General features: G+C 51.9%; 2 protein-coding genes across 2 annotated transcripts in view; one reads left to right on the forward strand and one right to left on the reverse strand.

Moving 5' to 3' along the window:
* The window catches only part of ERN2 (endoplasmic reticulum to nucleus signaling 2), a 16,824-nt gene extending 16,378 nt beyond the window's left edge, over positions 1-446 (forward strand). The window contains exon 22 of the mRNA XM_081089363.1: positions 43-446. Coding sequence (XP_080945489.1) covers positions 43-288 — 246 coding nt within the window. The 3' untranslated portion in view covers positions 289-446. The remainder of the gene's footprint in view (positions 1-42) is intronic.
* Positions 404-14,383, reverse strand: PLK1 (polo like kinase 1). The gene is made up of 10 exons (XM_081089364.1): positions 12,040-14,383; positions 11,218-11,386; positions 9,110-9,254; positions 7,975-8,068; positions 6,532-6,751; positions 2,612-2,767; positions 1,721-1,798; positions 1,375-1,529; positions 1,103-1,285; positions 404-887 (listed from the first exon to the last, which is right to left on the reverse strand). Exons 1-10 carry the CDS (start codon positions 12,445-12,447, stop codon positions 681-683), a joined length of 1,815 nt encoding a protein of 604 aa, XP_080945490.1. The 5' UTR covers positions 12,448-14,383; the 3' UTR covers positions 404-680.
* Positions 14,384-15,620: the final 1,237 nt, after the last annotated feature.

Genomic DNA, 15,620 nt, shown 5'->3' on the forward strand with positions numbered 1-15,620 from the left:
TCTCCGCTTGCGCTGAGCCAGGGCCCTGCTCTGACCCTGCAGAAGCACCACTACAGGGAGCTCCCGGGTGAGGTCCGGCAGGCGCTGGGCCAGGTCCCCGACAGCTTTGTCCAGTACTTCACAGACCGCTTCCCGCGGCTGCTGCTCCACACGCACCAGGCCATGAGGAGCTGCGCCTCCGAGAGCCTCTTCTTGCCCTACTACCCGCCGGCCCCAGGGACCAGGGAGCCATGCGCAGCAGCTGCTGGGAGCGGAGGCCGGCCGGCTGAGGAGCCAGGCCTGGGCTGAGGCTGGCCTCCCATGGGAAAATTCCTGCAGAGGCTTGGAAGCCTGGGGATAGATGTTGGAGCAAAGATGTGCCGAGCGCCCAGGTGCCAGACACCCCTCGGAATACAAGAAGAAAAAGGTTCTCATGTGTTTAATGTGTATAAAGGCGGGGAAAGGACAGTCCTGGATCCAACAGCAACATTCTGTACATACAGTGTGGGTGAGAGGGAAGGGAGGGGCCATAGAACCCACACGCAAACATGTACAAAAATAACTTACACAGCAGCCCCATCTGTAATGGCTCTCCACGCCCAGGGCTGGGGCACACTATAAAACCAGGGCCAGGGGAGCCGACCAGAACGGGCCAAGGTGCTGGTGGGGGTCACGGAGGCACCAGGCCCAAGGGGGCGGGCCTACGAGGAGGCCTTGAGGCGGTTGGTGGCTGAGCGCGAGCTCAGCAGCTTGTCCACCATGGTGCGGGCGTATCGGAGCCGGCTGGCCAGCTCCTTGGAGCAGCCAAACTCCTCCAGGAGGCTCAGGCGGTACGTGCGGAAGTCCCGCTTCTCGTTGATGTAAGTCACGGCGGCCATCAGCGGGCACAGGATGAGCTTGGTGTGGTCCTAGGAGGGGAGGAGGAGGGACAGGTGGTGGCCAGTGAATTAAAGGTCCAGCTGTGTGTGTGGGGGAGCAGAAGGAAGACAGCCCAGCTGGTTGGGGGCCCTCACCCCACTCCCTTCCTGCTGCCAAGGGCAGTTCCCACACCGCCCACTCCCCGCCCAACCCAAGCCCCCCGACAGGCACAGACCCCCACGCCCACTCCCACGGCCCGGCTCACCTGGAAGAAGTTGATCTGCACACAGCCATTGCTGAGGTGCAGGATGATGGCACTGCGGGTGCGAAACCAGGTGCGCAGGTAGGGCAGCCGGGCCAGCTCGTCACCTTCCCGTGGTGTGATATTGGCCCCTGCCTTCAGCAAGTGCTCGCTCATGTAGTTCCGGAAATACTTAAGGAGGGTGATCTAGGGGAGTCAGAAGTGCAGAGTTGGAGCCCCATCCCGGCCCATCTCCCTCCCGGCAGCACGGGCCACGCGGGCCGGCCAGCACCCACCTTCTTGACCAAGGAGCTGGGATGGGAATTCACGGTGAGGTAGGACTCTGTGCCGTCGCGCTCTATGTACTGCAGGCTGTCTCCGTCGTTGTAGAGGATGAGGCGAGTCGAGTCATTGAAGAGCACCCCCACGCTGTTGTCACACAGTTGGTATCCTAGGGGTAGTGGGGGGAGACCTCAGAAAGGGGAGCAGGGAGCAGGGGGACATGGGGAGCTGGCACTGGAGGTCTGGGATGGAGCTAGGAGAGCTGGGAGAGGACCTAGCAGCCAAAAAAGGCAAGAGGCCGGAACAGGTCAAAGGGTCACAGGCCGCCTGGAGCCACCACCCATTCTGGAAGAAACCTACCAAGGCCGTACTTGTCCGAGTAGTCCACCCACTTGCTGACCCAGAAGATGGGGATGCAGGCGGGATCCTCGGCCTCCTCTGGACGGAAACAGACAGATGATCGGTCAGAACCAGGCTCTTACCCTCAGTGAGCAGCAAGCAAAACCCAGCCTCAGGAGCTTGCACTCTAGCCACAGGGACAGAGACGGACCAAAATAAGTGTGAACAGAATGTTTAAGTTGCTTCCATTATGGTGAGTCAGTGGCTGGCAGGTTCTCTAGCTTTCTAGTTTTGAGTGATTCAAATACTGTGAGAAGACAATTCCAAATACATCAAAGTGTTATACACAGTCACCGCAATAACCCTTCTCTAATACAGAAATTCAATATGAAAACTTTAGAGTCTGCGGGATGAGAGGTGCTATAGATCATATAAAGCAGGCACAGGGAATGCCAGTGCTAGGAGTGGTGCCAGGAAATGCTTGTGAGGGGCCGCCAGAGCAGACATCTGAGAAACACGAGTGTGTGAGCCATGCAGAGCTGCAGGAAGAACGCTCCGGAAGCGACAGTGTGCGCAAAGCTCTGAGGCTGGAGCACGTCCTGGTCTGTTATTTCAACCATCTCGAAGGCCAACCAGGAATTCACTGAACAGAAGAAACTGCGGACAGGTGCCCAGGCCGCAGTGAGGTACTGGGAGATGGGAGGCAGAACCCATGAGTCAGAAAGGAAGGGCCAGACCATGGAGGGCTTGGGCATCAGGCTAACTCATTGGGACTTTAATCTACAGGAAATGAGGGAACTGGACAGATTATGAGGACAGGGGCCTGGCCAAGGCCCACACTTTGCGGGCTGAGACTCCCCGGTCTCTCGCGATGCCTGGAGCAGCCTCGCCCCAGGCGGCTGCAGTGCCCACCTTGCCTGACCAGCCCCCGCTCCGAGGGCTTGGAGGCGTTGACGCTGTGCAGCTGCTGCAGCATATCCCCAAGGTGGCAGTCGACCGCCTCATTGGTCTCCCGGACCGCAGGCTCCTCTTTCTCTCGGGGCCGCTCAGGCATGGGGTTCTCCGTACCTAGGAGATGAGACGTGGTCATTAGCTGGCACCAAGCAGCAGGCTGGGAGGGTACGGGACCCTGTGCCCAAGCTGGTACTCTCTCCCCAGAGAAAATCCCTTTTAGCTGCTATTGATTGCTCTGGGTGAACCTAGTCCGTGTCAGGCTCTTAGAGCTCAGGCTCTCACAGGCACCTGGTGCTCACTAGTACCTCCAGCACCAGGCAAGCCCTTGAGGAAGGATCCACAGCCACAGAGTCAGACACTCAGAATGACAAGTATCTTCAGCGTCCAGGCAAATGGGAGGGTCAGTAAATGGTCAGACCAGCAGGATGAATTAAGCAGGCACTTAACAAAAATGTAAGCGACTGCCCACCCTAAAATGTGCTTTATTTACTTCTATGCCCAACAGCCTGGAAAGACCCACACTGAGACGGGACATTGGTCACATCTGAGTGGTGGAAGCATGGTTTTGTCTTAAGCTTCTCTGTTTAACCCTTTTCCCACCACCATATGCTTATTCCCTTCCTGAAATATGAAACCCTTCTTTACAATATTTGCAAATCAGAGTTTTCCATTTTAAAAAAGATGCTGTGGTAAAGACTTAAGTGTGAAATATTTCAGATTTGCCTTTAAAACTCTAGCCAAGCCAAAACCGGTTTGGCTCAGTGGATGGAGCGTCGGCCTGTGGACTGAAAGGTCTCAGGTTTGATTCCGGTCGAGGGCATGTGCCTTGGTTGCGGCACATCCCCAGTGGGAGATGTGCAGGAAGCAGCTGATCGATGTTTCTCTTTCATCGATGTTTCTAACTCTCTATCCCTCTCCCTTCCTCTCTGTAAAAAATCAATGAAATATATTTAAAAAAAACTCTAGCCAAAAAAAGGAGGAAGATGTGGAATAAATATAGGCAAATGTAACTGACTTTTGAAAATGGATGATGTAATACATGGGGGTTCATCATACAATTCTCTCTACTTTTTAAAAAATATATATTTATTGATTTCAGAGAGGAAGGAATAAGGAGAGAGAGAGAGAGAAACATCAGTGATGAGAGAGAATCATTGATCGGCTGCCTCCTGCAAGCCCCCCACTGGGGATCGAGCCCGCAACCTGGGCATGTGCCCTTGACCGGTATTGAACCTGGGACCTTTCCGTTCACAGGCCGATGTTCTCTCCAAACCGGCTAGGGCCAGTTCTCTCTACTTGTGGGTAAGTTTGAAAATTTCCAGCATAAGAAGTTTTTACAGAATGTTTTATGTTCAAAAATTAAAGGCAAAAGATAAAAAAAGCAATCCCTAGCCTTGACCGGTTTGGCTCAGTGGAGCGTCGGCCTGCGGACTGAGGGGTCCCAGGTTCGATTCTGGTCAGGGGCATGTGCCTTGGTTGTGGGCACATCCCCAGTGGGGAGTGTGCAGGAGGCAGCTGATCGATGTTTCTAACTCTCTATCCCTCTCCCTTCCTCTCTGTGAAAAAAATCAATAAAATACATTTTTTAAAAAAAGCAATCCTTAAAATAACACTATTACATGATAGCCCAAAGAATAAATGCCCATGAGTCCAGACTGACATAACTGAAAAAATAAATACATGGGAGAGAAGCACCAGCTCCTCCTTACAGAAGTATTCCCATGAATGAATGTGGCCGGAGCCAGGAGAGAACCATCATGGTCAGAACACCATGGCAACAGCTGCCACAGGCAAGAGCCCCCAGGAGTGCTGGCATCAGTGGGCGGAGCCTGAGGAGCAACAGTCTCAGGGAAGCCCTGGCAGGCGCGTTTTAATCATCAGAGAAAACGGTGCTGCTGCAGAGAAGCCCTTCAGACCCACCAAGACCAAGTGATCAAGACCGACATCTGCCCTGGCCCGCGGGGCTCAGTGGTTGAGTGTTGACCCATGAACCAGGAGGCCAGCTTGGTCCCCAGTAGGGGGCATGCAGGAGGCAGCAGGTCAATGTTTCTATCTCTCTAAAAAATCAATAAAAACATTAAAAAAAAGAAGAAAGACTGATATCACCAGTAAAAGAAATGTCAAAAAATTAACCCCAAGAGAAAAATAGATAATCCTTAAAATAACAGTATTAGGTTATAACCGAAACAAATGAACTTATACATTAAATTGGCATATATTAAATTGATGCTATATCCACACAGAGAAGAAAAGTATTTCAAGTGATCTTTTTTTCACACTATCTTTTTTTAAAAAAAATATATTTTATTGATTTTTTACAGAGAGGAAGGGAAAGGGATAGAGAGTTAGAAACATCGATGAGCGAGAAACATTGATCAGCTGCCTCCTGCATGCCCCCTACTGGGGATGTGCCTGCAGCAAGGTATATGCCCTTGACTGGAATCGAACCTGGGACCCTTGAGTCCGCAGGCCGACGCTCTATCCACTGAGCCAAACCGGTTAGGGCCACACTATATTATCTTTAGTGAAATATATTCCAAGGACAAATAGAACTGCAAGAAAATAAAACATTCATTTAACAAAAGGAACTAGTTTATATATGTTTAAAAATGTATGTATATTAAAGTAGGGCGACAAGATTTTCAGTTTAAGAGAAAAGAAATACAAACATAAAAACCCTAAAACATTATTTAGAATCACTTATAAATTACCAAAAGAAAAGCAGTAACTTCACAGTAGAGAAAAAGATTGCTATAAAACAAGATCATATCAACATTAAATTTCCTGAACCTGATAACTGCGCCATGTGCTGTGGTTTTGTAAAAGGATCTTTGTTTGGGGATATATACATTGAAGTATTACGTTGTAAAGACTAGAGTATATAACTCACAAACAGTTCAGAAGAAAGAGAGGGAGGGGAGGAAGAAAGAGTACTGATGAAGCAAATGTGAAAAAAATATGTGAATTGTGGGTCTGGGTAAAGTGGATATAGGATTTTGTCTCTTCTCACACCTTTTCCCAAGTTTGAAATATAACAAATAAAATGTTGAAAAAATGTGAACTGGGCCCCTAGCCGGTTTGGCTCAGTGGATAGAGTGTCTGTGGACCCATTCCATACCCTGGCCTACGCCCTGGTCGGGGCGTGTAAAGGAGGCAACCAATCAATGTGTTTCTCTCAATCGATATTTCTCTCTGTGTTTCCCTCTCTCTTTCAATCAATGGAAAAATATCCTCGGGTAAGGATTAACAAAAAGAAAAAAGAAAAAATGTGAATGGGAAATATCACCAAAAACTCAAGCCCTCCCCCGCTCCCCACATTAAGTATTTCCTAATTCTGTCCTCTGAGGAGACCTAGAAACAATAATAACCTAATCAGTGGAGTGGTTTGATAAGATGTCCATCCTTTTGAAGACAGACACACTGAAGTTTATAGGGCATAAAACGCTACGGTGTCTGCTATTAACTTCAGAGGAACAAAACAGGAGATGCAGCGCACGAGGCTCACTCTTAGTGACATGAACCTGCTGGGTGCTCAGGAGTCCACTGCCCTGAGTTCCATGTGGACATCTGAGGTTTCTCATATTTTTCTCAATGAACCATACAGGAGTGATGGCTAGAATTTTTCGAATAAGAATTTTTCAGGTGTGCCGCTAAGTCCACTCTGCTCTCTTTGGGCCTGACAGGTGTGATCAGCGGTGCAAGGTCTGTCTTTCTGACAGAACCAAGGGCATCTTCCTATGGAGGATGGGGCCAGGGGCCAGGGGCCAGGGGCCAGAGCCTGTCCTGCTGCACCCCACACTCTGGGCCACCCACCCACACACTGGAAGCCTAGGCTCTTTGCGGGGAGGGGCCTGTTGTCTGCCCAGGCCTTGTTTTACCTTTATTGAGGACTGAAAGAGGCTTCCGGCCGCTGGGGTCCAAGCTGCTGGGAGCAATGGAGAACCTGGGGGGGACGGTGAGGCAGGTGACGGGCAGTCGGGCGGGGATGTAGCCAGAGGTAAAGAACTCGTCGCTGAGCAGCTCATGGATGGTGGGGCGGGCGGTGGGGTCGCTCTGAAGCATCTTCTGAATGAGGGAGGCGGCCACAGGGTTGATGTGCTGGAGCAGAGACAGGGAGAGCCATAAGCCACATGACAGAGCCCGGGTGCAGCACCGCGCCAGGACCTGCAGCCTGTTCCCCATGCAGCTCCGTCAGCGCTACAGACAATGCCAGTTCCCCCCGTCAGCTTTGCTGAGTTGACAAGCCGTGAGAATGGTTAGTCTCCCTTCCTCTCGAAACTCAAGATGGAGCCGAGGTCGATTTGTCCCTGAGTCTGCTCTTGCATGATTCCAGCTCTCCCCACTAGACGAGCACTCAAGAACACAGGCTTTGGGGTCACAGAGACCTGGTGTAAGTCCCAGTTCTGCCCACAACACCAGCTGTGACGAGTATCTTCATCTATAACATGGGGACACGGTGCCAAGCCTGGAGCCCCGGTGAGGAGGTTCCGTGGGCGATAACCCAGCACGGGTCAAATGCACAGTGACAGCTAGCATGAACTCCACACCCACTGAGTGCCAGGAAACTCCTCAGCACACCCTGCTATCCTCCCAGTTAACCTTCACAGAACATGTGCGGGGGGAGACCTCTGTGACCGCCATGCTCTTGCAGAGGAAACTGGGGCACAGAGGTTAAGTGCTAAGAAAACACAGTAAGTGGCAGAGCCAGCACCCACAGGGGCAGTCTAGCGGCTCGAGGACCCACACTCTGAACCCTCCATGCTGCGTCCGTCTGACAGTTAACTGACCCTTTAGGACACACTGTCTTCATGGGGACCGGGCTCTTGGCTGCACACAAGCAAGAACACCAAACAGGAAAGCGGCCATGGGCCAGGTGCATTTTCACACCACGGTGGACTCAGTGACCCGCGACTGTGAGCACCTGCTGTATGCGGGGCGCCGTGCTAGGTGCTGCGGAGGCAGCAGCTCCGCTCAGGGCCACAGTTCCGAAGGGCCAGGCCACTGGCCCATCCGCATCAAGGCCACTGCCGAAGCTTATGCAGCACGTCTCCTTCTGCCTCCTACTGCCTTCCCATCTTTTTGGTGTTTGTTTTTCCTCTGAAATCTACAAACTCCCTTCCCCTGGAAAAAATGCTTTTGTGCACAGATGTTCCGTTCTGGATGCAGTTTCAGACACGGACCCTGGAAGGCTCTGAGGCTAGCTGAGGTGTGGAGTGGACCTCTCTCTGTGTCCCCAGCTTCTAGCTGGGCTCAGTAAATAGCTTTGGGGGCGAGGGGGTAACAAAACATAATCAAGTTCAACTCCAACTGCTTTTAGTCACCTTGGGAATACTGTACTCATTCTTCTTGATCCGGAGGTAGGTCTCTTTTAGGCAAGATGTCTCAAAAGGTGGTTTGCCCACTAGCAAGGTATACCTGTAAGCACAAGGTGGAATTTGGCTCAGTTCTCAGCCAAAACAGATGCAGGAGGAATCAGCTCAGGGCCAGAGCGAAGGCCAGGCATCCTCTGGACACTCACTCTGTCCCTGAGGACAGTTTCCACGCCCACGGAGCAGCCCAGAAACCAGAGAGAGCCCGCAGTAGATTAGAGGTGATGAGAACAGGATTCTTGTGGGCCAGAGATTTTTCAGCAAAAGCCCACAGTGTTCTAGGGTCCCAGAGGCCACCAGCTGATACAGAACAAGTCAAGAAGGGGGCTGCCGTGCCTGCAGAGGCAGCTCTGTGTTTAATAGTTCTGTACTTAAAGCCTGAAGTTTCCATTTGAAATAGCTCCACTGAAAAAAAGTATGAAGGCCGAAACCGGTTTGGCTCAGTGGATAGAGCGTCGGCCTGCGGACTGAAGGGTCCCGGGTTCGATTCCGGTCAAGGGCATGTACCTGGGTTGCGGGCACATCCCCAGTAGGAGATGTGCAGTGCAGGAGGCGGCTGATCGATGTTTCTCTCCCATCGATGTTTCTATCTCTCTCCCTTCCTCTCTGTAAAAAAAATCAATAATAATAATAATAAAAAAAAAAGTATGAAGGCCATTGCCACAACTCATTTCTGACTCCGGTCCCCAGGCCAACAAAGCCACACCTGAAAAGGCGCTTTCCTACCACTCAGCTCCGATGGCCTTGGCCCACGTCCTCGCACCCAATGCTGCTTTCTAGATCAGTGGTTCTAAAACTTTTGTGCATGAGATCAGCCAAGGACTCGGTTAAAATCTGGATTCTGATTCAGGTTCTCCATTTTGAACAGGTTTCTAAGTGATGGTGTTGCTGGTCTGTGGGCCACACTTTGAGCAGCAAGGGGCCCGGCTGCAGGAATCCTACAGCCTACACCAGTGTCAAGAGGAGATGCGGAATTAGGCTGTTTTGGGGTAGTCTGCCCTGGGAGCAGCCTTTTCATAGGCAGATCCATTCACAGGTGGGATTTCCAAAAGAGCCCCTGCTGAGGCCAGGGGGTCCCCCAACTTACATAATGCACCCAATGGACCACACATCCACCTCGAAACTGTGCCCTTTCTTGCTCAGCACCTCAGGAGCTATGTAATTAGGAGTTCCGCACAGGGTCTTCTTCCTTTCCCCGTCATATTCGACCTTGGTTGCCAGTCCAAAATCCCCTGGGACAGAGGGAGGAAGGGGCGGTCCTCAGATGCTAGCCTGTCATCCGTCAACACAGACTACTGCCTTTATGGATCCTGTTGGACCCCCGAGAACCAGGGTCATCTGAGCCTTCAAGCTCTACTCCTTGTATGCAGCACGGACTCCCCGGGAATCCCCCCACCATGCTGGCCCAAGCAGGGGGCCTCTCACTGACCCTCCTAACCCCTCCTCTTAGAAAGGAGGGCTAAGCTTCTAAAAGGGAACTGACAGGGGTAGAGAAACTAAGGGATCAAGCAAGTAAACTTCAAGACTGCTACTAGGCAAGCTTGTGAGGAATAGGGAGGGATTGGGACTGCGGCAAACCAGAGTGAGTCTAAAGGGAACAGTTCCTTTTTAGCCCAGCAAAGAGCTGCCCTGAGGGAATGCTGTCCTTGTAATGCTGGAGTTTTCAATTGTTTACAAAGAGCTGCAGTCCTGGCCAGTGTGGCTCAGTTGGTTGGGCATCACCCTGAGCACCAAAAGGTTGCTGGTTTGATTCCCAGCCAGGGCGCATGCCCCAGCTGCGGGCTGTCCTGGTAGGTGTGTAGGAAGCAGCCAATCGATGTCTCACAATCGATGTTGATGCTTCCCTCTCTCTCCCCCTCTCCCTTATTCTCTAAAAATCAATTTAAAATCTTTAAAATAAATAAATGAAAAAGGAACGCTAAATCAAAACTTGTATGTTCAGCCTACCAATTTTAAAAATGGAAAAATCATTTAAATTCTTTTAAAAAAAAATATTGTCAGAAATAACAAGTGTTAGAGAGAAATGGAGAAAAGGGAATCCTCATACACTGCTGGTGGGAACATAACTTGGTACAGCCACTATGGAAAAGTTTAGAAGTTCCTCAAAAAATGAATAGAGCTGCCGAAACCGGTTTGGCTCAGTGGATAGAGCGTCAGCCTGCGGACTGAAGGGCCCCAGGTTCGATTCCGGTCAAGGGCATGTACCTGGGTTGCAGGCACATCCCCAGTGGGAGATGTGCAGGAGGCAGCTGATCGATGTTTCTCTCTCATCGATGTTTCTAACTCTCTCTCTCCCTTCCTCTCTGTAAAAAAATCAATAAAATATATTTTTAAAAAAATGAGCTACCAGATGGCCCAGAAATCCTCTTCTGAGTATCTACCCCCAAATTTTGAAAGCACTTTAAAAATATATATATTTTAGATCACAAAGGGGGGGGGCGGGGGTGAGAATTGGGGACATCTGTACAAAAATATATTTTTTTTTAAAAAAAAAATATATATTTTTATTGATTTCAGAGAGGAAGGGAGGGAGGGAGAGAGATAAACATCAATGATGAGAGAGAATCATTGATTTGCTGTCTCCTTCATGACCATTACTGGGATGGAGCCCGCAACCCAGGCATGTGTCCTGACCAGGAATCAAACCGTGACCTCCTGGTTCATAGGCTGACACAAACCACTGCACCACACAGGCGGGGCAAAAACCACTTATTTTTCCAAGACATGGAAACAACTTAAGTGTCCTTCGATGGATAACTGAAAGAAGATGTGGTACATATATACAATGGAATACTACTCGGGCATAACAAAGGATGGAATACTGTCATCTGAGACCATATGGATGAATCCTGAGAGTCTCTTGTTAAATAAGTAAAATAAGTCGAACAGAAAAGGACAAGAACCATGATTTCACTCAGAGGTGGGATACAAAACAGAAAGCAACAAACAAGCAAAACAAACTCATAGACACAGACAACAGTATGGTGGTTACCAGAGGGGACGAGGAATGGGGGGAGGATGAAGAGTAAGGGGGTCAGATATATGGAGACTGGACTCTGGGTGGTGAGTACACTGCACTATACAGATGATGTACACCGAAACTTACAGGGATGATCAACAGCCCAGCCTTCCCACCTTCCTCCTCCCTCCCCGCTCCCAGGCGCCTCTCTGTCCCCTGCAGGCCCAGCACCTCACCTATTTTCACCTCCAGGTCCTCGTTCAGGAAGAGGTTGCCTAGCTTGAGGTCCCGGTGAATGACCCGGTTTCGGTGCAGGTACTGGCAGCCAAGGACCACCTGCCGCAGATAGTAGCGAGCCTCGGGCTCCGTCAGTGCTTTCCTCCGTTTGTGCAGTTCCAGGAGAGACTGGGGGGCGGGGGGGAGGAAAGGGAGGAGGAGGAATGGGGGGTCGGTACTGAGGTCCAAAGGTGGAGGCGGTATCATTAGGTAAAGGCAGCCCCTGACACCCCCACCCCCGCCACTTCTTTTCCAGAACAGCTAGGATCTGGGCTCTCCCGTAAACCTGGCTGCACCGTTCATAGCACCCCCTCTCCTACCAGCTCCTTCCCAAGCCCCTGATGGGACCCCTCTCCCTAGTCTCAGAGTCCCCAGTCACCCCCTTCCCGGTCTTTCCGCAGCAGCAGATCCCTTTCCTGAACCTCCTCCTATCACCCTCTCCCAGACACAAGCCCAATCCGGAAGCTCGAGGGCAATGGCACCCATTCCCCCGGACTCCACCCTTAGCAACTCCGGAAGCCCTAGCGTCCATTACCAGGGCTCCCCCCACCCCCACCCCCGCAACACCCCGCGTCCAGGAGCCAACTTCTCTGGCAGCAACAAGACTCGGGCTCCATTTAACCGAACCCCCTTCTCCAGTAGCTCCAAGCTCTGCCCAGGAGCTTTTCCACCGCCAGCTCGAGGTTCCCAGCGCCTCCTCCCCAGCGCCTCTCCTGCAGCTCCGGGTGCGGGCGCTCCACCTCGGCCCCGGGCAGCTCCAGCCTCCCAACAGGGACACTCACTCTCCGGCGGCAGAGCTCCAACACCACGAACACGAAGTCGTTGTCCTCGAAGAAGCCGTGGAAGCCGACGACATGCTGGTGGGCGAGGCTGCGGTGAATGGATATCTCCATGGACATCTTCTCCTTCTGGTGCGGCTTGAGCAGCAGCGACTTGGGCACGATCTTGCCCGCGAACACCTCCTTAGTGTCCGCGTCCGAGATCTCGAAGCACTTGGCAAAGCCGCCCTTCCCCAGAAAGCGGCCCCGCAGATAGCGCCGCCGGCTGCGTGGGTCCACTAGGACCTCCGGGATCTCTTTCCCCGGCGGGGCGGCCGCTGGAGCCCCCGGAGCTGCAACGCCGGGGCCCCCGGCTCTCCCTGGGTCGGCCGGTGCCCGCGCCAGCTTCCCTGCAGCCGCCGCCGCACTCATGCTCCCGGACTCCCCGAGCCGATCTAGCAGGGTCTGGGCAGAGGCTGACACCGCTCGGCTCCTCCTCGAATTCAAACGCGGCGCCGGGAACGTTACAAAGGTCTACGCGCCGCTGATTGGCCGCGGGGATTTAAAATCCAAACCCGCCCGCCGCGCGGCACTCTGGGTGCGCTCGGCCCCGCAGCCGCCTTTAAACAGCACCGCCCGAGCGGCGGGGAATTGGGGGGTGGGGAGGGGAAGAAAGGGTGTGTTGATTGACAGGGAGTCGGGGACGGTAGGCACGTGGGATGCATGGGCCATAACCGAGCAGGAGTTCTGGGCTTCTCCCTCTCCGAAGCCCGGGAAGTACCTCCTCCAGGAAGCTTTCCTTAAACCTTCCTCCACCCCCACCCCGTCTTCTAGAATATAAACTCCGAATAGAGACCCGAGAGCGAGCGTGGGAGAGCCTTAGAACCCGCCTCCCATGCCATCAGTTCTCTTCCGAGCCACCCCCAATGAACTAAAATCCAAGTAAAAACAGGATGCTTGCCATAAATTTGCATCTTCATGTCAAGGTCCCTGATCCTCTCCAAGTAACAGCTGTTTCTGTGACCCTGGCTTACAGAACAAGCTACTCAACCTACGGTCCAGGGACCACCATTAGCATCACCTGGGAGCTTGTTAGGCAACCTTTCAGGGCCGCTGCAGACCTCCTGAGTACAATCTGCCCAGGTGATTCCCACACATACTTAAGTTTGAGAAGCTCCATACCAGAGCCCCCGGTGCACAAGCACGTGTGGCCTGCTCACTGCTGTGCTTCCCAGTGCCTAAAAGAGTAGACCCTCAGAGTTCCGTCAGAGGGAGGGATGGCTGGTTGGCAGACTGCCTGGCAAACTGACAGGCCAATGCCAACTCTGGCCCGCAGGTGTTTTGTTTGGCCCCACTCTTTATTTTTTTTAGGCCCCCCCCCCCCATTTTAACATTTGGATTTATTTAAAGCACTTAAAAATCAAGAGAGCGCTCACAAAATTCAGACCCATGGCTTTTCCTGAAAAACAAAACTAGCAGCTCTGGCAACTCTATGCCTGCACGTTTTCCCATTTTGCCAGAGTTCCCAGCTCCCCACCTGCCACCTTTGACCATTTGCCTATCTGGCTACTGTAGATACCTGAATGGCAACCCTGGAGTGGCAAAATAGCCAAGTTAGAAGCCCTTTCTCTGTGCCCTGTCACCCTTCTGTGTCTCTGATAGAGCCCGGCAAAAATCAGCCACACTGTAAGGACTCTTCACCTGCCTCCCAAAAAACTGCGCGGCAACGATGATGTCCTTCCTACCCCATGTCCCGAGCTCCCAGTGCCATGCCTGTAAAAGGGAGGGCAAATGTTTGCTAATAAAAGGGAGTGGTTTGTTTTTTAAATTAAGTCTTTTTTAAATCTCTGTGGTTTATAGTCTTCTATTTTCTTTTTATTGAAGTTAACTCTACATACAGAAAAAGAATACATATCATAATTATACAGCTCAGTGAATTTTCACAAATTGAACACCCCATGTAAACAGCACCCAGACTAAGAGAATGCTACCGATCCCTCAGATATCCCCCTGTGTCTTGTGTAGGGGGTCCCCAAGACCACCCCCCAGTTCAGTGATTCACTAGGAAACTCACTCAGAAGACAGCCCTACTTATGGCCAGATATGATGTATTACAGAGAATGGCTGTGAAGCAGAACCAGCTGGGGGAAGGGCGCACAGGCAAAGTGGGAAGGAAACCAGGCGCAAGCTTCCACGAGTCCTCTCCCAGGGAAGGGGCACAGGACACACCGAGTTCCTCCAGCCGTGCGCTGTGACCACACCAGCAGAATGGGAGCTGGTTAGGGACTCGGTGCCAGGACTTTTCACTGGGGCGGGCTGCATAGGCACCCTCGGCCTAGCAGACACCGAATTCCAGATTCCCACAGGGAAAGCAGGTATTCCGCAAAAGCACATCGTTTGTACACACAGTTTGGGCACAGGGAGTCACTTATCGTTTAGTGAATGATGAGAAGCCTCCTCAAGTCCAAGTTCCCAGTCGCCAGTCAAGGGCCAACCTTGCCAACAGGCCTTTGCAAGGCGAGCAGTCTCAGGCTGCTTTATTAACTCATTTCTACACAGTTGATCCTTGGCCCTGGGGCAAGGCTTCTTTGCAGCAAAGTTATTATCTGTAGGACGCACACAGGGGAGACCAATCTGCAGGACCGACCTCTGCTATACCTATTGGGGGGTCCTGGATCTAGCCGTTAAAATAAAATAACTCCCAGTAACCAGAAAAGTCTATCTTAGAAAGCCAGATGGCCTCCTCCTTAGTTCCTGTCTGGCACATTTTTACCTGGCCCAAGGCATCAACTCAGGTACAGCACAGCTGTGGCCTGTAAGTTCAAGCTCACCTGAAGCCTCCAGGGCCGAGCCAGTGCGGTGATGGGCACAAAGCACAACCCCAGAGGGGCCATGTGGCCCCCTGAAAGTGAGTTTATGATGTTAGGGTACACCAAAAAGGACAGACATTAATCAGCAGAAGTTAATAGCGCCCCCAGTGTAGGTCCCACCATGGGACCTCCTGACCTAGAGTTCCCAGGCCAGTATGAAAAATTCATCCAGCCAAACCGGTTTGGCTCAGTAGATAGAGCATCAGCCTGCAGACTCAAGGGTCCCGGGTTCGATTCCGGTCAAGGGCATGTACCCTGGTTGCGGGCACATCCCCAGTGGGGGGGCGTGCAGGAGGCAGCTGATCGATCTCTCTCATGGATATTTCTAACTCTCTATCCCTCTCCCTTCTTCTCTGTAAAAAATCAATAAAATATATATTTTTTTAAAAATTCGTCCAGCCTAGCCAGTGTGGCTCAGTGGTTGAGAATCGACCCATAAACCAAGAGGTCATGCGCCCTGACTGTGGGCTTGATCCCCAGTAGGGGAAGTGCATGAGGCAGCTGATTGGTGTTTCTCTCTCTTCAATGTTTCTCTCTTCCTATCCCTTCTTCTCTCTTTAAAATCACTTAAAAACATATTAAAAATTAAAAATTTTGTTCAGTTCTTGGTTTTCCGGGGATTGCCTGACGGCTGCCTGGAGGGAGTCCGTTCCCGTGTTTCATGTCCATGGTACCAGTTTATCCACCTCAGGAGTGTGGACAGCACTTGAGGGTGTTCTGATGGAGAGCGCAGGG

This window comes from Myotis nattereri (assembly GCF_964212035.1).
Source record: "Myotis nattereri genome assembly, chromosome: 4".
Lineage (NCBI taxonomy): Eukaryota > Metazoa > Chordata > Mammalia > Chiroptera > Vespertilionidae > Myotis > Myotis nattereri.